The 23,134-nt window shown below is 46.5% G+C and overlaps 1 protein-coding gene across 4 annotated transcripts in view; it reads left to right on the forward strand.

Annotated features, from left to right (window-relative positions):
• Positions 1-6,188, forward strand: part of PTCH1 (patched 1) — a 65,763-nt gene extending 59,575 nt beyond the window's left edge. For all 4 annotated transcript variants that reach the window (XM_081262678.1, XM_081262677.1, XM_081262680.1 and 1 more), the window contains 4 exons: positions 1,662-1,761; positions 2,251-2,505; positions 3,541-4,096; positions 4,698-6,188. In XM_081262678.1, the coding sequence (XP_081118804.1) occupies positions 1,662-1,761; positions 2,251-2,505; positions 3,541-4,095 (910 nt within the window). In that variant the 3' untranslated portion in view covers position 4,096; positions 4,698-6,188. The remainder of the gene's footprint in view (positions 1-1,661; positions 1,762-2,250; positions 2,506-3,540; positions 4,097-4,697) is intronic.
• Positions 6,189-23,134: the final 16,946 nt, after the last annotated feature.

A 23,134-nucleotide genomic window follows, 5' to 3' on the forward strand; every position in this document is an offset into this window, starting at 1 on the left:
GATGTGCAGGGTGCAGTGGGTTCCTGTGAGCATCACAGTCAGCCAGGGTGCTAAGTGAGCCCCAGGAAGGAACCAAGCCTGAAACCCCAGGAGTGGGGTTGGGAGGGACCTAAAGGGTGGAATCTCAGGGGCTGCTTGTTCCTGTCCAGAGACCTCCCGATTCCTGTTTCAAACACTTAAGAGGGCTTCCCATTTCCCATCACAGGATGGATTAGCCTGATAGAGCCCTCTCTGAGGTCGAATAAGTGAGCAGACATTGTATACATGAAGCCGTCAGGAATCTAATTGGTCCGTTTATGCTACAGCTAAATGGATGGGATGTAAATGTCTTAATGCCCGCCACTGATATCTGCCTCCGCCTAACGTCCCGCAGTTTACATTAGAGCGAGGCATGGGCGGCTTGGCCTCTTACTAATGCAGCTCAGAAGTTTCTGGTGTTTACAATAGCTGTGAGGTATTTGTATTTTTATAGGGATCCTCTCCCCTTTCATCTAGTTTTGAAACACGCATCGGCATGGCAGAGTTGGGGGGTCCTGTCCCGTTTTATGATCCAGCGGACCATTAACAGCTCCATACCTTGCCCTCCCTCTGCCCAGAACATCCTGACCCACTCTCCCCCACCCCCAGCCCACTTCCATCAAAGCCCTAGAAATCATTAGTTCCAGAAATGCATCCTTGCTGAGTGTGCGCCCTCGGGCTGTGCCCAGCGTCCGTCCGTCCTCGGAACCTTTCCTGCTGGCAGGTCCACCTGGGTGCGGCAGAGGACCCTAGACCTTAGCCCTCAATGGTGGGAAAGCAGAACTGCTTGTGCGTGCTCCTCTTCAGCCATGGTGCTGTGGCCTTTATGTTTGCATTGGCTGACGCAAAACAAGAGTATTCAAAGATGCTAAATTGTCCAACAAAAGGTTGGCCGGCAGCGCAGGCCCACCATTGTGGAGCGCCCTCACCCAGCACAATGCCCGCTCCCACGGAATGGGCGGCGTTTTCTTTGCGGAGAGCTGGTTCCTGTGTTCTAAAGAGGGTGCCATTGGGAGCCATTTGGTAAAAACTGGAACTCGCAGGATCCTAGGCAGAAAGTTCTGATTAATGAAAGCCCAGGCAAAGCCTCACCTGATCCACTGGAGACTTAATTAGAGATTCTGCCGTAAGAGGCAGAAGCATTTCACAGTGGATTAGCCGCCTGCAGCAGCGGCTGCCTCTCCTCCCGGGCCAAATTGTTTAAATTCTACACCCTTCGCTTCATTTGTTTGCTTCTGCTGGGTTTTCGCGCACAGGGCCCCTCGGCATTGTTTGTGCTTTCAGTTTGCTCAGCCATTCAGCTCACACGCCATATTTTTGTGTTTGTGTAACACATTCATAAATAACATTACATGCCTGAGATTTCAGCAAATTAACAAACTAATTTTTTTTTCCTTCCCTTCACGAACTAACACTTTGGGTTGTGGAATGTAGTCCTCAAAGTCATAAGGTAAAAAGAAAGAAAAGAAAAGAAACGAAAAACAGATCTCCTGTTGCATTTGAACTCTGGTTTTTGTAGCCGCATTTCAGTGGGGTGGGTTTATTAATTTGGGGTGTTGGCGTGCTGCGGTATTTGGGGACAGGAGGGGTAGCCTGACTTACCTGTGTCACGCTGAAGGTTGCTGTTTCTCTCTGTCTTCCAGGTATTTCTTTGCAGTCCTGGCGATCCTGACCATCCTGGGTGTTCTCAATGGACTGGTTTTGCTTCCAGTTCTTTTGTCTTTCTTTGGACCATATCCCGAGGTCAGTAATTATGCCAAGCGCAGTGTCCAACCCACAGGTCACCTGAGCACGGGTCGTTCCACTGTTAATTTAGATATTTAGATACAACTGCATTTGCAGATTGTTTACCTTTTCAGTAAATATCTAATAGCAATGGCCTTTCCCCTCTTCCATTGTGATAGCCTGGGGGTGGGGGGTGTAGGACTGGCCTTGTTTTAAGCCAGCTGATCAGTCACCGGCAGCTTAGGACCCTGTATAAATGAAGACCATCCACAAGGTGGATGTTGGGGCATAATGGCGGTAAAGGGTGCACATGTCACCTTTCCGGTGTCAAAAACCAGAGGGCAGTTGTTCCCTTGCTGCAGTTGTGGGACCTGAATGTCCTCCAGGTGGCAGAGAGGTGGGTGGGTCACGGGGCAGGGGACAGACACCCGCACGATGCTTTGAGCTCTGAGACCACACAGCATTAGACAGACAGTCACACGTTTCATGTGGAATCCCCATAAACAGGTGTCTCCTGCCCACGGCCTGGACCGGCTGCCCACCCCCTCCCCTGAGCCACCCCCGAGTGTTGTCCGGTTTGCAGTGCCTCCCAGCCACACGAACAACGGGTCTGATTCCTCCGACTCGGAGTACAGCTCTCAGACCACGGTGTCCGGCCTCAGTGAGGAGCTGCGGCAGTACGAGGCCCAGCAGGGCACCGGGGGTCGTCCCCACCGAGTGATCGTGGAAGCCACAGAAAACCCAGTCTTCGCCCGTTCCACCGTAAGTTGCCGCCGGAACCCTGTCTCCGAGGCCCCAAGCTCCTGTGTTTCTCGGCCCACCCTGTGCTCCCAAGGATGGCCTTGCCCCCGCCCCAGGCCCAGAGCTCAGCTTCCAGAAGCCCAGGAAGGTTCCAAGACTCGTGTTGCTCCACCAAGGCCCCCTGCCATCCTGCCAGGAAATGGGTATTCCAGTCCCAGGCCAGAGCAGCCCTTGCATGAAAGAGAGAGGGGCCAACCCAATAACCTCGATTGTCCTGCCCTCGCCCCCCGTGACGGTGCCTGCTGAGCTGCAGTGTGAATCTGGTTTTGTTCAGCAGGAGCCTAAAAATAGGTACAAGCTGAAGGACTTTGAAGTTGGTCACGGTCCTTTTGATTGATGTGGCCACTGTGTTGCTCCGTGCTTTGTATAGAGACCCAGAAACCAGACTCCTAACAAGCGGACAGAGCCGCCCTGCCCGAGAGAACTTTCTGCGATGGTGGACGTGCTCTCTCCCTGCTCTCCAGCATCGTAGCCGGTGGCCACACGTGACTGAGGGACACTTGAAATGTGGCTCATGTAACCGAGGAAATGCACTTTGCATTTCTGTTCGTTTAAACTTAAATAACCACGTGTCTCCGATGGCTACGACACCCAGCAGTGCGGAGTGGACAGTCCTGCCCACAGCCCATGTTGTGGCCGGCAGGGCTGGACGATACTTTGCAGTTTTTAGAAGAGAGGAGCCCAGGGCCTGGCTGGACTGAGCAGGGCAGGGTGGCAGGTGGGCTGGAGGAAGCAGCTGGGACGGCCTCCTGCCGGAGCCCTGCATTTATGAGCAGCCTGCACTTGTGTCCAGCCAGCTGTGTCAGGGCAAGCCTGGAAACAGGATTTCAGAGTGCGTCCCCTGCCACATCCCGGAGGGGCGTGGAGAGCTTCCCTCATAGGCAGAAGGTCCCCATTGGCTCCCTGGGGCTGACGGGGTTGGGGGTCTGGAGGGAGCAGTGCCCAACCTGGGGTTGGTACCTGCCGCCTATGTTGACCTGTCCTCACCCTCTGCAGGTGGTCCATCCTGAATCAAGGCATCACCCACCCTCGAACCCTCGACAGCAGCCTCACCTGGACTCGGGCTCCCTGCCCCCCGGACAGCAAAGCCAGCAGACCCGCAGGGACCCTGCCAGAGAAGGCTTGCGGCCACCCCCCTACAGACCGCGCAGAGACGCTTTTGAAATTCCTACTGAAGGGCATTCTGGCCCTAGCAATAGGGACCGCTCCGGCCCCCGGGGGGCCCGTTCTCACAACCCTCGGAACCCAGCGTCCACTGCCTTGGGCAGCTCCGTGCCCGGCTACTGCCAGCCCATCACCACTGTGACGGCTTCTGCTTCCGTGACTGTTGCCGTGCATCCCCCGCCCGTACCTGGGCCTGGGCCTGGGCGGAACCCCCGAGGGGGTCTCTACCCAGGCTACGAGGGCTACCCCGAGACTGACCCTGGGCTGTTTGAGGACCCCCACGTGCCTTTTCACGTCCGGTGCGAAAGGAGGGACTCGAAGGTGGAAGTCATTGAGCTGCAGGACGTGGAATGTGAGGAGAGGCCCTGGGGAGGCAGCTCCAACTGAGGTGCGTGCTGCCAACACAGGTGGCTGGGCCTTGCACACTGGCCATGGGCCTGGGGTGCAGAGAAGCACCTGGAATCTCATGCTGTCTCTTCCGGGGGCCCCTGACCATTGGCATATCCCGAGCTGGACCCCAGGGACCTGTCGACCCCAAGGCAAGGCCAGTGTGTACAAGTTTGTCGTCTCTGGGGAGAGAGTCCAGTTCCACCCTGGGTCCTTCCCCAAACCTGTTAAGGATGAGCACAGCTCGACAAGGGCCCTGAAGCCGCCTTCTACCTTTTGCCAGTGGGTATTACGGTGCCCTAGCAGGTGCTCAGTGGCCCAAGCTTAGATGGGGTCCCATCACAAATGCCAAATTCTCGTGGGAGGTGCGTTTAATGTCCCGATACATCCATCCTTAATCATCTGGGCAGACCGTCCTCTGTGTGCCGTGAATACGCAGCTCCATGAGCAAACGTCCCTGTGTTCTGCCACTGGATGAAGGAAGGATGGGGACCAGCCTGCGGCCCCCTGGGCCCCTTCCCCAGCCGCTTGCTGTCCCCTCACCCTCTATATGCAGCCACCTGTTACCCACCTTGACGGCCCTTTTTGGTTTTCTTTTAAAGGGTGATTAAAATCTGAAGCAAAGAGGCCAAAGATTGGACCCCGCCCCCGCCCCTTCCAGCACTGCCTGAAGACAGCTGCTGGGAGTCGTGGAGACGCACCCCACCCGGAGAGCAGCTCGCCATCACTGTAACCCACTGTATTATTTTGTTCAATATTTCTATAAATATTTAAGAGGTGTACACATGTGTAATATAGAGGGAATGGTGTAAAGTAATGTGGCCTGGGGCTTCCCCGCTCCTGCCCCACGGTGGGGGTCTTCGGGGCCCCTCCCTTTCTGTACATTGGTCTCCGTGCCACAACCAAGCTTAATTTAGTCTTAAAGGTTCAGCATATGTTGCTGCTGCTTCAATATTGTATAATTTACCTGTATAATTCTATGCAAATATTGCTTATGTAATAGGATTATTTTGTAAAGGTTCCTGTTTTAAAATATTTTAAATTTGCATATCACGACCCTGTGGTAGTATGGAATGTTACTGTTAACTTTCAAACACGCTATGCGTGATAATGTTTGTTGTTTAATGAGCAGATATGAAGAAAGCAGGTTAATCTTGGTGGCTTCTCTAGGGGTAGTTGTATGCGGTTCTCTGTTTGGTCATGTGTGTGAACACGTGTGTGATTTCCCAATGTACTGTACTATGATTTTGGGGGGTTTTTTTTGTCTGTTTCTAACGCTGTCTGTAATGCTTAGTGGGCTCTGCCCAGTCAGGCTGGAGGGGTCATGCTGTCGTTGTGGCTCTGTGTTGGTGGAGGGCTGGCCTTGACCTTCGCCGCACTCTCCAGGGATGGTCCAGGAGAAGCCGGGCTCTCTTACCATCACGTTGCCCTCCAGATGCCCCACCTCGTGCTTCAGAGGGAGTAAGCGCCTTCACCTTGATCCTGGTGATGGACGCTGGAACCTCAGGGTGTAGACCCAATGCTCTCCCTTGGTCAGGAGTGAGGAAGCAGGCCTCATGGTGGGTCCTTGCCCAGCCTCCATGAACTCTAGAAAAGCATGTAGCACTGTGCCCTCGTGATCAGCACACACCGCACATGTACACACACACACACACACACACACACACACACACAGTTCCCCCACGGCCCTGGTACAGGTAGAAAACCCGTTGGGTTTCTTCTGCCCACAGTAAACCCAGAGGTGACACTTTGAGTCCCTATGATGTAAATTAACACTGTGATTAAGTTTACAGTCCCCCTCTTTCTAAAATGGAACAGCTGGCTGGGGCTTCCTTGGTCTTCTGTAAAACTAAACAGTGAGCGTGCCATCTGGTGACAAGAGCCGGAAGTCCTGTGGGGTGGGGGCTCTCAGGGGTCCTTCTCTCCATGTCCACGTTGGGGGCAGGCTTCCTAAACCAGTCAAAACGCCGTGTCCCTCTGCTCTGTGGTCACTGTCTTTTCGGTGTGACATTTACCGAAGAGCAGGAAGGTGTGATTACACACCTGGTAACGTGGGACTGAGGGGACCTGCAGGTGTGGACGGAGGCAGGTTACCCCCCCAAAAAGTGACAGCTCCCATTATCCCCCGTCCCACATGGAAAACCTTCAGAGAAAGGCAACAGGCCCCGGGGCACAGCAGCACAGTGACCTCAGACCCTGGAACTTGCCACAAAAACTGTAAGGTACTAATAGGAAGCCACCAAGGGCCCAGCCACCCCCTGCACTTGCGGGTGCCTGTTCGTCAGCCACGCAGTCTGCCCTCCTGGCACCGGCTCTGCCAGAAAACTCCACCCCTATGCTCTGGTGCGCTGCTCCCTCCTCTCCCGATCCCGGCTTGTGTGGAGCAGGTGAACCGAGCAGCACTCGGTTTCTGTACAACATAGGACCTTCTCCAGGGTCACACTGGCCACAGCAGGACTCAGGGCTGGCAGGAAGCGAATTTCTCTCTTTCTCTCTCTCTCTCTTTCTCTCTCTCTCTCTCTTTCTGTCTCTCTTTCTTGTCTGTCTTGTTTGTTCATTTGGATGTTTTAATTTTTTTTTTTAAAGAAAATCTTTGCTGATATTTATAATTTTGTATCATAAGAATGTTTTCCTACAGTGTTTGTCATGCCAGTTTATAACAAAAAAAAAAATGCAGGGATTTTATTTCTATTGGAAACACTATTACAGCTATGTTTTACTTTTGAACAGAATTTTTATTTGTATAGAGTGCTTACTAATGTTAAATAGTTCAGAGTATATAACATTTACATTAAGGACTCATGGTAGGTTTTAGTGTAAGGAGTTTAAAGGAAATTAATATTCAAACTGGGTCTCGTTGTCTGCCGATTTGGGCGGAAATGAGTTTGTGTCATTTCAATTACAAAGATAAAAGTATGCCATATAATTTATTTATATGAAAATTTATTTTTGTAGTGTACATAGTAGTCATCGAGTCTTTTGACAGAAGTATATTTTTAAAGAATTTATATGTGATGAATCCAAGATGTCTGGAACTTTGCTGAGACATGAGTGGGGACACTTTTCATTGTAAATTGCGGCCAGGCAAAAGAAAATGTTTTAACAGTGTTAAGAGAGTGAGGGTGAGTGGATTTTCCCGCGATCGTGACACACGTGTTAGTTACCCTTGTGACCTAGGTGGTTCTCACCTCGGAAGGTGAAAATGTACAAACTCTCTAAATATTAATGTTCAAACACTGATAGAAATTCTAACATGAATAAAAAATAATATAACTTGTTGGTTATGTCTTTGTTTAGAGAATGTTCTTTCCCTGAAACACTTCACCAAGCAGTCCGTGTCTGGGGCCCTCCTGGATTATTGTGGCTCCGTCTTGCTAACCTCCTCAGATACTTATTTTTTGTTCCACATCGTGGGGACAGTGCTGCTTTTATCCTCTGACACCAACAAAGTTCCTAAATGACCCTTCCGAAGAATTATCCCTTCTGTGTCATACTTCAAAGCAGTCCAGCTGGTAACGTGGGACTGGGGGGACCTGGTGCCGAGTGTCTTCTCTGAGTGCTTATTGACAGGTTTGCATCAGAGGCAAGGTGGGGGGATAGGGCCAGAAGTGCCTCCCACTGCCCAGGTGGACCCAGGGAATGGCCAGGAAGAACACAAGGCCCAAGCTGCTCTGGCCTGTACTGAGGCTGGAGGGAGGGGCCAGCCTACAGCCCCCAGAGTTGCCTGTCATTTGTGCACAGATTGTCAGCAGATAGCCACGTCCAGTTAGGTCCCCGTGGCCATGGCTGCTCTCATGCCACGACGGCAGGACCCGGCTGCCTGGCCTCCAGACCCTCAAGTATGTACTCTGAGGCCCTGAAGAAGCAGCTTGCCAGTCCATCTTAAGGCAAGGTAGCATAGGCCAGGCTGCTCCAGTGTGGTCCATGAATCAGCACGCCTTGGAAGGTTGCAGAAAAGCCAAAATCTCTAAGCCACCCCAGACCTACTAAATTCAGAGTCTCTGGGAGTGAGGCCCAGTCTGCGCTTTAACAAGCAGTCCCAGTGGTTCTGATGTTCCAGCGGAGGCCATCCCTAAATTCCTTCCAGCCTAGTGAGGCCACGGGTCTCTAATTTGACTCAGGCTCCACGGCCAACGCAGGCCAGATTCTGGAAACAACAGAGATCCTGACTCCTCTGTGTGGTCTCTCCACAAAAACACATGTTCCTCTGTGGGAAAGAGTCGGGACCTGTGAACTCTGCGTTTATGGCTGGGAGTCCGGGGAAAGCAATTCCCTTTTTAGAGCTCTGCCGCAGCTGAGAGGAAGGACCTCAGGAGAGGCTGCGGGCTCCCCACCTTGCAGGCAGGGCTAGGAGGTCCACCCGGCCAGGCCCTGCTCCGCCCTTCCTGCCAGAGGGCTTCCCAACATCCAGCTGGCCAGCTCTGACACTGGAAACTGCAGGAGCCTGTGTCCTCTGTAAGCGCATGAATGTCCCTGCTGATTCTGCAGGTGGGGAGCACAAGGCTAAGCGAGGATGGGGGCAGCCTCACCCAGAGATGCCACATGGGTTCCCCTCTGGGCACCTCCTCTGGATTTCTTGGCCCTGAGTCCCCATCTCTAAGGTGACAAGGGCCCTCGAACAGAAGCACGAGGGTTGCTGAGGGTAGATTTTATACTTGCACCCCTCTGCGGAAGCATTTGAAGTCATCACAGTAAACTGCCCGAGGAATCAGGTTTGGCTGACGAAAGGTCCTCGAAGGACCGTTTACCTGGGGGAAAAAATAGCAATAAATTGATAAATAAATAATAGATTCCTCTTCCTGCCTCCTGATGTAATTGTCCACCTGTTCTTGAGCCCTTGAAGGGTGAATTCATACATAATGCTGACTTGGTTCATCAGAATCACGGGGTCATGTACTCCCAGAATTTGAGTATGGAAAATACCGACTGCATTCATTGGAATTGCATTCATTGGAATTGCATTCATTGAATGGGTTTCTTTGAGATGTGCTTTATGTCATCAAGATGATCAATCACCTGTCACCATCAGTTTTATATGAATTTTTAAAAAGAGATTTTTAAGAAGGTTTTTCAGTTGCATATAGACCCGATGCCTTTATTTTTTTTATTTATTTATTTTTATGGGGTGCTGAGGATTCCTCCCAATGCCTCCCGCGTGCTAGGCAAGCGCTCTACCACTGAGCCACAACCTCAGCCCAGTTTTATATTTTGTATAAGTGACATATGGCTAACTTAGTAATGTAAGAACTGAGTCTTTAATCACGTTGGCCTGGGGAAAGTTTTTAATTGGATTTGAGTTCTAAGATCTGCCATATTCAGTCAGGACCTAGGTAAATCAAGGCCCCGTGTTTCGGGCACGACAGACATTCGTCCCAACTTTGGGCAAGCTGCCTTCAACCCCGTTCCAGGCCACAGTCTGGTTGATGTGAAGGCAGGTGTTTTGTTTTGGTAACTAGTAACTGACCTCCTAAAAGGAGAAGTGGAAATGGGTCTCTTAATCACCTGAAAAATATATTTGCCAAGTTTTAATTACTTTTAATGAAGGCTGCACACAATGAGAACACGCCGCACCCACGAACCCAGATTGGTTCCCGTTGCCGGGATAGAGGGGGAGTGGGGCCCCATTCTCTGTGTACGTTTCTTGCCAGGAAATTACAACAGTTGCCGTCACAGGGACCTTGAAGGAATACTCAGGCCTGTTAAGAATATGGTGGAACTCAAGGAAACAGAGAAGCCAGGCACAGGGGCACACACCTGTCATCCCAGTGACTTCAGAGGCTGAGATAGGAGGATAGAGAGTTCCAAGCCAGCCTCAGTAAAAGCAAGGCACTAAGCAACTCAGTGAGACCCTGACTCTAAATAAAATACAAAATAGGGCTGGGAATGTGGCTCAGTGGTCAAGTGCCCCTGAGTTCAATCCCTAGTACCAAAAAAAAAAAAAAAATGAGAACAGTACAGATGACCCAAATCATGCTTGGCACAGCCTCAGCATGGACTTCTTTCTACATGGCAGGTTACTTTTGATTATGATTGATTCTTGCCTTCTCTGTAGGGATGCTCTTTCCCAGGGCAAAGGGAACAAGGTCCTTTGGCCAGAAGGACCAAGGACCAAGGTGGAGATGGTACTCATCATGAGACTGAGTCAGACCTCAGCAAGTGGCAACCTCCCCGGGGAGAAGCCACCACAGCCCTGGGCCCCTTCCATTTTCCTGGAGAGTGTTATCTTGATGTATATGCCTCCTATCCATAGGACTTGCAACTAAGGGTCCAGGAGTGTGATGTAAGTCACCAACAAGAAAGTCAAATAAGTTGTCCCTAAGAAAGCAAGCACAGGGAATACCTCTATCAGCAGCACCGTCTCCACATACAACCGTTTGGATCCTCGTGGAAAGGGGTGGTGGTGGATAATAACCTGTTTTATTTTTATAAAGGAAAAACACCCATGTGGACGGGGGTGGAGAGGACGAGCGAGTTCTGACTGGTGAGTTATCATATAAAAATGAGGATTGCAGCATTAAGCCCGAGTCAAGTTGCCAAAAGCATCATCTTTGTAATGACAGAGTTCAGGCAACAGCAGTGGTAGGTGGACTCGGGTGGGAGCTTCTCGCAGCCGGGGAGGAGCCCTACGGGGCAGGAATGGAGAAAGCAGAGGCCCTCTGCAGTGGAGGAGGAACGACATCCCAACAGGGTCCCGGTCAGAAGAGAGGCTGGTACCGTGCAGGGGACTGGCTCACACCTATACCAAAGAAGGCCACTGGCGGAGGGACAGCCATGGGAAAGCAGAATGGTGTCCAGATGGCCAAAGACCTTCTCCTTCACCAAACCCAGGGCTGCAGGAGCCATCGGCCACACTTCCTCCTTGAACCCTGACCCGTGCTCCTGCCTTGACGTCAAGGGAGGCCCCCCATGAAAGTTGGTGATGAGTCTTGGGAAGTGAAAGCTGTGAGAGATCTCTGCTGTCTTGTGAGCCAGAGAAGTGACAGGACGTGCTCAGCATCCGTCAACGCCCTCAGCCACCTGAGTCAGCCCAGGACCTGGGCCTGGAGCTGTGGATGTTCTTATTTTCTCTTATCATCCTCAGCCCCACCCCACCCCCACCATTTGTTTTATGCGTTAGTTTCTAAGGCAGGGTGGCTGCTGTCTGCACGGCCACTACAGCTTCTCAGCCTGTCACATGCACCCTCGTGTGGGCACCGTGTATGTCGGTGCTGAAGGCCAACGGCAGCCACAGGGGAAGCAATTAGCAAACCTCTGGATTCTCCTCCTGATTACACCTAAATTCCAAGAGCTAATTGGCTGAAATGTTCCTCCTTAATTAGAAGCAATTAATATGTGAAACTAGGTCTGCATTTCACAAGAGAGCTTGCACTTCACGATTGAGATCTCGTCGCTCACGCGCAAATGGTGTCTAATGAATGGTCTGTGATCATAAGGCACACACAACTCAGGTGGGGTTTTCAAAGTGCGAGGAACGAAGGATGTCTGGCTTTAGGAACTCGTCTTGCACTGCGAGAGCAAAGCCAGTACCTTCCTTGGGCTGGGAAAGCACAAGTGCACATCCCACGCTGCCTGACACACCCACATGCCCAAGAAGTCTTGACCTGTCACCTTTGGCCCCTTCTGCATGTCCTACTACCTACAATCCTCCCTCTGTGTCCCTCAGATAACCCAAGTCCCTTCTATAAAATGGCACAGCACCTGCACAAAACCTATGCACATCCTCCCATCCACTGCAATTGTCCCTAGATTACTTATAAAGCCCAGTGCAATACCAAAGCTATGTAAATCGTCATATTGTATTGTTCAGGAAATAATGACAAGAAAAAAAAATCTGTACTTGTTCAGGACACATTCTGTGCATCGAACCTAGGGTTGCTTAACCACTCAGCCACATCCCCAGCCCTTTTTTTGTATTTTATTTAGAGACAGCATCTCACTGAGGTGCTTAGGGCCTCACTAAGTTGCTGAGGCTGGCTTTAAACTCACGATCCTCCTGCCTCAGCCTCCCAAGCTGGGATGATAGGTGTGCACCACTGCACCTGGCACATGCAATTTTTTTGCCCAAATATTTTCAACCTGAAGAACCAGGTGTTCCCTCATTCCCTTTCTCCCAAGGCTGAGTCTCTCTCTTCCTCCATCAAGTCACCCCCAGCATGATGCCAGCAGAAACTCATGCATAATAAAATGTGATGGTCAAGCCCCATTCTGGGCAGCAGTAGTAACAGTACTATGGTCATTTCTTGCTCAGCATGTGCTGGCCATAGGTCATCTCCCTGAGGGAACCTGATAAACCACACACCTGCAGAGACTCAGGATGAGCAGGAGCCAGCAGGAACAGGCAGGAGGAGACAGCAAAGACCAAGAGTGGCAGAGGCAGGGCTGTGAAGAAGAGGAAAAATCAGGTGGGCAAGAAGGGATCGGGAAGGTAAAGTCAGAAGTCTCCTAGAGAAAGGCCGAACCGGAGTTCGAAGGAGGCCTTGGCAGAGGTGAGGCCTTGACAGAAATTCCCCCCCAGCACACGCCGGGGAATTTGGGGAATTTTGGGAAGATGGTGGTGGTCGGAAATTTCAGTGGGGAGAAGAGGATGAAAAAGCAGCACCTTCATTTTCTGTGTTTTGCTTCTGATTTCATTTGTGCTTTTATTCACCATCCTGTGCTTCTTATTTTCTAAATTCATAGAGTGACCAATGTATTTAGAGGGTCAGCGAGTTGCAGTCCACAGGCCAAATCCAGACAGACCGGCCCTTGTATTTGTCAACAGGTTGCATGAGTGCAGACACACCTGCTCATCTGGGTGTCCTCTGGGGCTGCTGTTGTGCTACCATGGCAGAGCCGAGAAGCTGTGACAGAAGCCATGTGGCCTACAAAGCCCCCAGCATTTCCCCAAGGTTACTCTACAGAAAGTTTGCCAGCCCTGCCTCCAGGCCCAGGGGTGCTCTCCTTCAGGCACCGTGGAGGCATCTCCGTCCTCACATACAAGGCCTGTTCTGCCTCCATCTGCAAAGTGTATCTCCCAGTTAGTCACCTGGGTCATGCCCTCATTGAACCCAGGTCTGTGTTAAACGTCAACTTCTCAGAGGACCCTGCTGACTCCCAGTTTAAAATTGCAAATCCAACTGCTACCTTGACCCACACAGCCTATCTTCCTTTTCTATTTAGTTCTCTCCAGAGCATCTGGTATTACCTAATATCCTCTGCATTTGGCCACCTTCACCGTTTATGGTCTTTCTTACTCTACTAGAAGGATGTCAATCTTCAAAGGGAGGGTTTTTTTTTCTTTTTACCACCCTATTCTGAAAGTGCTACTGATGGGAAGTGTGTTAGTCAACTTTTTATCACTGAGACCAAAATACCTGACAGAACAACTTAGGGGAGGAAGAGTTTGAGTTTGGTCCATGGTGGGCCGATTCCTTTACTCTGGGCCCAAAGTGAGGCATAACATCATGGCGGCAAGACCAGAGCGGATACGTTCCAAGAGCCCCTGAAAACATTAACAGATGGGCACAGATCCATTCATGAAAGCCAGGAAGCAGAGAGAGAGGGGAAAGGGCTGCAGGGGAGATGCACCCCTCCAGTGCTCCCCCAGTGACCCACCTCCTCCAGCCTCACCCCACCTGCCTTTAGTTAGCACCAGTCAGTCCATTCAAACTAGGATGCACTGAGTGGGTCTCAGCTCTCACAATCCAGTCATATCACCTCTGCATATTTCTGCATCAACACAGGCGCTCTGAGAGCGGGGCACGGGGGGCGGGCACTTCACATCCACCCAGTAACAGGAAGCCTCCATTATTACTGATGGCTTCTGTGGTCACTCATGCAGCAGCTGCCCATGCAGCTGAGTGCCCCTTGAGATCCAGGCAGCGTACTAGTCCCATGTCAGATGAAAAGAGCTATAATGTCCCCAGCAGGAAGAACTGTAAAGCCAACCTCTCTCTGTCTGTACCTATGTTATATATAAATGATAAAAAATAAGAATGTGTGCATTTGTGTTAGTTTTTTCCTCTTCATTATGAAAAAACTTTAAGCGCACAAACCTAGAGTAGAATAATGACCACTCAAGTCCTCCTCCAAGTTGTGACCATTCACGTTTTCCTAATTTCATTTCGTTGGTCCTCCTTTAATTTCTGGTTGTTTGCTGGAATATTTTAATGTCCATCCCAGGTGTCATGTCACGTCACCTGCCCACACTCTGGTGCTGTGGGGCCTCCCATGTCATAGGTGGACACGTTCCGTAATAAAATGGGACAAGTATATAAATAGACTACCAAAAAAAGTGATTTTAAAACTTGTGTGATGTTGATTTCTGGACTTTTCCATGTACTACTTTCTGCTCATGGTTCACCAGGAGTAACAGCAGTAGCAGAAAATGAGACTGTAGGTAAGGGGGCTACCGTCCGTACGTCTGAGAGGGGTTTCTTAAACACCTAGGCACCCTGTTAATAGTCCATCCAACAAAACATCAATTCCTTCCTATCACACGGTATCTAATTCATACTCAGGTCCCCCTCAGCGGTCCCAAAGATGTCTTTGCATGTTTGCTTTTATTTTATTCTATTTTTCAAAGCAAATAGTTCTGTCATGAACATATTTTGCTTCATTTTGAAGCAAAAAATAATAAAATCATTTTATAGAGATCTTAAAGAATGGATTAGGTATATTAAGGTAAAGGTTCAATTAACTATTATAGAATACAATGTATCATTTCAAAAAGGGGGGAGAGTGAAGCAAAACAGGACTCAAAGGAATGAATACATCAGACAAAGGAAGGAGATGGCATTTGGATTTGGTCTTGAAGGGCGGGATCCCAGAAGATGCGATTGTAGGAAGGACACTGGGAGTTGAAGGAGGAGCCTGAGTTAAGTCCCAGGGTGAGCCGTGAGGGGCTGCTTTGCGGGAGCAGATGCCACCCAGGGGCTGTGGTTCTCAGAGTGGGATCTGGGGCTGGCAGCTTTAGGGTCAACTGAGAAATTGCCAGAAATGCAAACTTGCAGGCCCCAGCCCATCCCCATAGAGCTGGGATCTCCTGGTTTGCAGGCCAGGAACCCGTGCTGTAACAGCCCTCTGAGAGGGTCATGTGGGATGTGGGATGCATGGGCACCTCGAATGTCAGGTGAAAGTCAGTGCCCTTTATCTGTCTGCAGAACAGCGAAGCCTCGGGGGACTGTTGAACACATAGACCCCTGTTGTCCTGTGTTCCCGAGCTCTGAAGGAGGGATAAAAGGTGCAGGAAGAACCGGAACACAGGAGGGTCACAGAAAGCTCTTCAGGAGTTGCAAAATGGAGCCAGAGGCGAACTCTTCTTTCCATCAACATGTTTCCCAACATGCATCACTGTTCAGGTCCCCAAACCTAATTTTCTTCTAGAAAAACCATCCCTTTCCGCATCCTCAGGATATTTGTTTGGGGTAGAGCTACCTTCATCCCAGGGCTGACTCCAGGGTGGCTCATGTTCCTTGGATTGTCCAATAAGAGCATCGAATTCTTCCAACCACAGTGATTGGTTCAAGGGTGGGGCAGGAGCCAATCAGAACCCGTAAGCCTTTGTCTGAAACTTAGCAGAGGTGCAATTTGCCATCATCTTGTACATCTAGGGTAGAAAACTAGGAGCTAACACAGTAGAAAAAAGAAAGAAGGAAGAAGAGGGAGAAATCAAGCCTGTGTACATCATTTGAGTGCTGGACCAAGCTGGACCTAATGCTCAATCTATTCCTGAAAGTGTCAGTCCTCAGAGGCCTTTGTGGTCAGGCCTTTTGAAAATTCGTTCAGTTTTTTGTTTCCTTTTCCTTTTCTCTTAATTGGCCTAAGCTCAGCCACAGCACGGGACCTGATGAGGAGAGTCACAGAATCAGGACCATTGGCAGGCTTTGGACTGTCCCTGAGAAGAGAGGAGATTGGGGAAGTCAAAGGTGTTGGACTTTTGGCTTCTCCCATGAGAAACAGATTCTGGGAAAGAAACTCAGGTGCAGAAGTTTACTGGGGACAGTTGCCAGGGTCAATACCCAGGAGAAAACAAGGGCACTGCCAGGGCATTGAACTGAGAGGCAACGGATCCCATGCGGGAGGGTAAAGACGCCTTGCAGAGTCGGCTCCATCAGGACAGGGACAGCAGAGCTTCTCTCTCACATGGACTGTCCCTGGATGCAGGTGGCCTCCAGGAGACAAGATACTGGACCAGGTGTCTCTCTTCCATTAAGTACAGTTCCAAAGATGGCTCAAATAAGCCACAGCCACCAACCCCCACCCCCACCCCCCTACCCCCCACCCCCCACCCCCCCCACCCCCCCCCCCGCAGCTGGGGAGAAGGGCCCTGAATTAGGGTGTGGCTAGAGCAGCACAGCACTCCCTGCAGCTGGGGTCCCAGCCTGCTGAGCAGCTGGGAGGACCCAGGCCTGCAGTGGAAAGGAGGGAGTGGGGAGAAGGAGACAGAATCAGGGAGAGGACGCATTTGGTCTTGAACCTTGGCATTGAAACACTTGAGAAAATACTTAGAGAGTTCCAGAAAGACGTGGATCTGGAAACCACCCAAACAGAGGCCGCAGCTGATGAGCTCCTGCCAGAGGGTGACGAGGAGCATGGGACAGGGAGCAGCCATGGACACAGCTGAGGGCCGCAGGACTAGGCAGGGTTGCAAAAGATGACAATTTGAATAGCAAGACTGACCCGACTGCTGAAGGTGAACGCTGTTCTGTGTTCTTAACTGAAATAAAATTATTTCTGGAGAGGGGCCTTCAAGTGACAGTCAGGGGGTCTGGTGGGGGTAATCAGTTGATGGGCGGTTCAATTAGGGGAAGAGTCTAGAACCTGGGCATAAGACAGATCCGTTTGAAGAACATGGATTTGGTGACTAAAATGTAAGTCATCAATCAGTGTGTAACCCCACTCTGTTTCTATTCTTTTAATAGCTTTATTGGAGTATAATTCACATACCGTACCATTCGCCCATTGAAGGTATAAAATTTGGTGAGTTTTCTAAATTTTTCCGCATATTTTAATTTTTGATCACATCATAGTACTTACACATATTTATGGCACAGTGTGACATTTAGATACTTGTCCACACGGTGATGATAAAATCCTGACTTGATTAGCGTATCTATCACGTCAGATGTGCAACATGTCTGTGTTGGGAACATGCAAAATCCACTCAACCAGCTATTTTGAAATGTTCAACTAATTGTTGCACCCAGAGTTATGGTGCCATGCTATCAAACATTAGAAGTTCTTCCTCTTATTCACCCACACCCCCATACTCATTAACCATCCTAGGTCTATTTCTCCTCCCCCAAGCCCTACTCTGATAATCACTAAGTGCCAACTATTCTGTTGTGTACATCTTTGAGATCAGCTTTTTAACTTCCACATTTAAGTGAGAACATGTGTATTTGTCTTTCTGTGCCTGATTTATTTCACGTAACATAACGTCCTCCATTTCCATCCATGTTGCTACAAATAGCAGAATTTCATTCTTTCAATGATTGAAGAGTATTTTGTTGTGCACATATAGACCACATTTTCTTTATCCATTCATCCATCAGGGGACCTATCAGTTGATTCTCTATCTTGCCTATTGTGGATGATGTTGCAATGAACATGAGCACAGACGTTTCCTTGACATATCAATTTATTTTCCTTTGGATAAATACCCAGTAGTGCAATTCTGGGTCATGTGTGGCTCCATTTCTACTTTTTTGAGGAATCTCCATCCTGTTTTCCATAATTACTTTCCAAATCCACATTCCTATAATGTATGATATGACCTCCAGCAAGAACATATGTTGGAGAAAAGCAAGACTTCAACAAATGGCATTGGGTAAACTGGAAATCTATATGTGAAAAAAGAAACTAGACCCCTCTCTCACCATTTCCCACAATCAATTCAGAATGGATCAAAGATTTATGTGTAAGAACTGAAACTATGAAAAAACATGATCCTCACCAGCATTAGATATTTTTTTTGTCTTTTTGATAACAGCCAGTCTAGCTGAGGTGAAATATCTTATTATGGTTTTGATTTGCCTTTCTCTGATTAGTGATACTGAATATTTTTTCATACACTTGTTCACCAAAATTTGTATATACTCTTTCAAGTGTTGTCTTCCATTTGGTTCATCTGCCCTTTTAAAATTAGATTCTTTCTTTTCTTTCTTTTTTTTTTTTTAGTGTTAAGTTGTTGGACTTCTTTATATTTTCTAGAAATTCATCCGTTGGAAGATGAAAAGTTTGCAATAATTTCCTTCAATTCTGAAGGTTGTCTCTTCATCCTGTTGGATTGTTTCCTTTGCCATATCGAAGCTTTTTAGTTTGATGTAATTTTATTTGTTTTGCTTTTGTTGCCTGTGCTTTTGAATAAAAATCCAGGAATGGGATTGCTGGATATGTGTAGCTCTATTTCTACTTTTTTTCAGGAATTTTCACACTGTTTGTGGGGGAGGGGGTCATGTGCAAAATATCTTTGCCCAGGCCAATGTCCTGAAGCATTTTTCCTGTGTCTTCAACACCTCCAGCTTTGTTCTTTTAGATCATGATTGCTTTAGCTATTCAGGATCTTTTATGCTCCTATACAAATTTTAGGAGTGTTTTTTTCTATTTCTATAAAGAATGTCATTGATATTTTGATAGGAATTGCATTGAATCTGTACATTGTTGGGTAGTCTGGACATTCTAACAATATTATTTCTTCTAATCCATGAACATGGAATGTCTTTCCATTGTGTGTGTGTGGCGGGGGGGGGGGTGTCCTCTTCAATTTCTTTAATCACTATTTTGTTTTGTATTGTTTTAATTTTAATTGAGGAATCATTCTTCCTTAGTTAAATTTATTCCTAAGTGTTTTGTCTCATTTTGGTTTTGCAGCAATTGAGAATGAGATTATTTTCTTGATTTCTCTCTCAGCAATTTTGTTATTGGTACATAGAAAAGTTACTGATTTTTTTGTTTGTTTTCTTTTAATCTTGCAAACTTACTGAATTCATTTATCAGTGCTAATGCTATTTTAGGGTTTTCTATATATAAAATCATGTCATCTGCAAACAGGGATAATTTTTTAAAATTTTATTTAGAGACAGGGTCTCACAGAGTTACTTAGCACCTCACTGTTGCTGAGGCTGGCTTTGAATGTGCGACCCTTCTGCCTCAGCCTCCCAAGCCTCTGGGTTTAGAGGCATGTGTCCCTGTGCCCGGACAAACAGGGATAATTTGATGCCCTCCTTTCCTATTTGGATGTTCTTTATTTCTCTTTCTTGTCTTATTGCTCTTGTTAAGATTTCTAATACTCTGTTGAATAAGAGTGGTGAAATAGACATTCTTATACTATTTCTGAACTTAGAGGAAATTATTTCAGCTTTCCCCATTCAGCATGATGAAGGCTGTACATTTGTCATATATAATCTTTATTGTTTTAGGTATATTCCTTCTACATCTAATTTTTTGAGTGTTTTCGTGATGAAAGGGTGTTCAATTTTATCAAATGCTTTTTATGCCTCTATTGAGATGATCATATTTTTCAACCTTCAATGTGTTGACTTCAATGTGTTGACTCAATTGTATTATCAGTTTGTGTATGTTGAATCATCCTTGTTTCCTGGGATAAATCCCACTTGATCATGATTAATCCCACTTCATCACACTCTTTTAGATTTGCTGTTGCATTGAGTTCACCAGTACTTGAGTGCACCAGTATTTTTTGCATCTATGTGAATCCAGAATATTGGTTCCCAATTTTCATTTTTTAAATGGTTGTATCCCTGTCTTGTTTCGGTGTTAGACAAAGCTGGCCACATAGAATGAAATAGGAAGAATTCCTTCCTTTCAACTCTGGAATCATTTGAGAAGAATCAACGTTGGTTCTTCAGAAGTTTCATAAAAATCAGCAGCACAGCCATCAGCCTTGTTCTTTCTATTTCGGGGGGGGGTGGATTTTCTTATCACTAATTTAATCTCACGACTTGTTATTGGTCTATTCAGGTCCTCTGCATCCTTGTGGTTGAATTTTGGTGGGTTTTTGTGTAAAGAAATTTATCTATTCCTTCTAGTGTTTTTGGATTGTTGGCACATAGTTGTTCATAATATTCCCAAATATTTTTTTTTTGTATTTCTGTGCTATAAGTTGTAATGTCTCCTGTTTTATCTTTGATTTTATTTACTTGAGTCCTCTTTTTCTTTTGGTTAGTTTAGATCAAGGTTTGTCAAGTTGGACTGTCTTTTCAAAAAAACAACTCTTTGTTATGTTTTGTTGATTTACCTTTCTTTCTTTCTTTCTTTTTTGCCTCTATTTCATGTATTTCTATTCTGATCATTGTTCTTTCTTTCCTTCTAATTTTGTGTTTGGTTTGTTCTCACTTTGGTTTATCCCTTAAGTTGCATCATTGGGTCATTTATTTGGAAAAAAAAAAAAATATATATATATATATATATATATATATATATATTTTTTTTTTTTTTTTTTTTTTTCTAGCAGGGATTGAACTCAGGGGCACTCAACCACTGAGCCACATCCCCAGACCTATTTTGTATTTTATTTAACACAGGATCTCACTGAGTTGCTTAGCACCTTGCTGTTGCTGAGGATGGCTTTGAAATCACAATCCTCCTGTCTCAGCCTCCTGAGCCACTGGGATTACAGGCGTGCACCACTGCACCCAGCTCTATTTTTTGATGTAGGCACTTTTTACGAAAACTTCCTCCCCAATACTCTTTTTGCTGTCTCCCATAGATATGGGTATATTATGTTTTCATTTTCATTTGTTTCAAGAATTTTTTAAATTCCCTTTTGATTTATTCACTGATCCAGAGTCATTCAGAAGAATACCATTAATTTCCATGTAATTGTATAATTTCTAAAATTCCTCTTGTTGATTTTTAGTCTTATTCCATTGTGATCAAAGAAACTAGGTGCTCTGATTTCAGTTTTTTTAGTTTTTTGAGATTTGTTTTTGACCTAACATATGTTCTGACCTGTATAATGTCCCAGTGACTGATACAAAGAAAGTGTTTCCTGTAGCTATTGGATGAATGTCCTGTAAATGTCTGTGGGGTCCATTTGGTCTGTGTTAAAGTTAAACTCTGATGTTTCTTGGTTGAATTTTTACCTAGATGATCCTTCTATTGATGAAAGTGGAGTACTGAAGTCCCCAATTAATTTTGTATTAATGTCTCTCTCTTTTTAGCTATAATGTTTGCTTTATATAAGTTTTCTGCCTTGGGTGCACATATATTTAGAATCCTTATTTACTCTTGTTGGATTGATCCCTTTATCATTATATTGAGATACTTTCTTGTTTCTTCTTACAATTTTTTATTTAAAGTCTATTTTATCAGATGTGAGTGGAGCTCCTCCCCCTAGCTTTGGTTTCTGTTTATGTTATATTTTTCTGCCTCGTCACTTTCAGTCTGTGTGTCTTTCCTGATAGGATGAATTTCTTAAAGGATGCGTATCATTGTTTTGGTTTCTTATCCACTCGCCAGTCTCTCTTTTAATTGGGGAATTTCATCCACTTACATTCAAGGTTACTGTTGAAAAGTAGAGACTACTCCTGTACATTCTGCTACTTTTTTCCCCTGGTTGTTTGGATATCCTTTGTTCCTTTCTTCCTTTCTTATTTTTCTTTGTGGTTTGATGGTTTTCTGTATTGATATGGCTTGATTCTCTTTTGCATATCTGCTCTACGGTTGTGCTTTGTACTTCATGTGTTTTTAAAATTTAAACCTATTTTTATATTTATATAAAAGCATAAAATTTTTACATATTTATGAGGCACCATGTGATATTTCAGTTTCATGTGTTTTCTTCTTTAAAAAAATATTTTTAGATGGACAACACCATACCTTTATTTTATTTACTTATTTTTATGTGGTACATAGGATTGAACCCAGTGCCTCATGCATGCCAGGCAAGTGCTACAACCCCTGAGCCACAACCCCAGCCCCTTTTCATGGTGGTAGTTAGCATCCTTCCATTTTTAGTTTAGAACTCCCATAAGCACTTATTTTCAGGCCAGTATGGTGATGAATTCTCCCAATTTTTAAAAAATATTTTTATTTATTTATTTTTATGTGGTTCTGAGGATCGATCCCAGGGCCTCACACACATGCAAGGCAAGCACTCTACCACTGAGCCACAACCCCCAGCCCCAATTCTCCCAATTTTTACTCAGAAAGTTTTTCTCTAATTCCTGAAGGACAACTTTGCTGGGTACACTATTCTTTATTGGTAATTTTTTTCATTTAGGATTTTGAATACATCATTCCATCTCTCCTCACCTATAAGTTCCTATTAAGAAGTCTGTTGTTAGTCTAATGGAGACTCTGTGATAGTTGTTTTGATGCTTTCTTTTTTTTTGTAGAATTTTCTCTTGTACTTTTGACTATTTGATTATAGTAATCTTAGATGATAACCTTTTTGAGTGAATCTATTTGGAGTCCTTGCACTTCCTGGACTGGAATGTCTGTATCTTTCCCATGATCTGAAGTGTTCAGCATTTTATTCATTGAATAGGTTTTTCTACACCTATTCCCTTTTCTTTTCTTTCTGGAACTGTTGGGAGTTGGCCCAGCTCCAAAGACTAACTTCCCCATCCCCCAAGAAGAGCCATCCAGTGGTAAGCCAGCAGGGCTTACCCACCAATACCCACCAATCAGACTAGCCCTGCTGCTCACCTGATCCTTACCCACCAATAAAAAAGCACCCCATGCCAACTGTCAAACCACCCCAGGCTCTATAAATATGCAGAGCTGTTCCTCAATAAACGAGCATTTGCTCCAACAACAAGCCTTGTTGGTTCTTTCAGGAACATCCATAATGTGAATATTTGCCCACTTAGTGATATTCCATAAGTCTCCAAGCCTTTCTTTTTCTTTTTCTTTCTTTAAAATATTTTTGTAGTTGTAGATGGACAGAATGCTTTTATTTTATTTGTTTACTTTTATGTCGGGCTGAGGATCAAACCCAGTGCCTCACTCATGCTAGGCAAGTTCTCTACCACTGAGCCCCAGCCCCTCCTTTTTTTTTTATAGTTTCTTTTCTTTTTTTAAATCTCACTGT

This window comes from Spermophilus citellus (genome assembly GCF_964194105.1).
Source record: "Spermophilus citellus genome assembly, chromosome: 12".
Classification (NCBI taxonomy): Eukaryota; Metazoa; Chordata; class Mammalia; order Rodentia; family Sciuridae; genus Spermophilus; species Spermophilus citellus.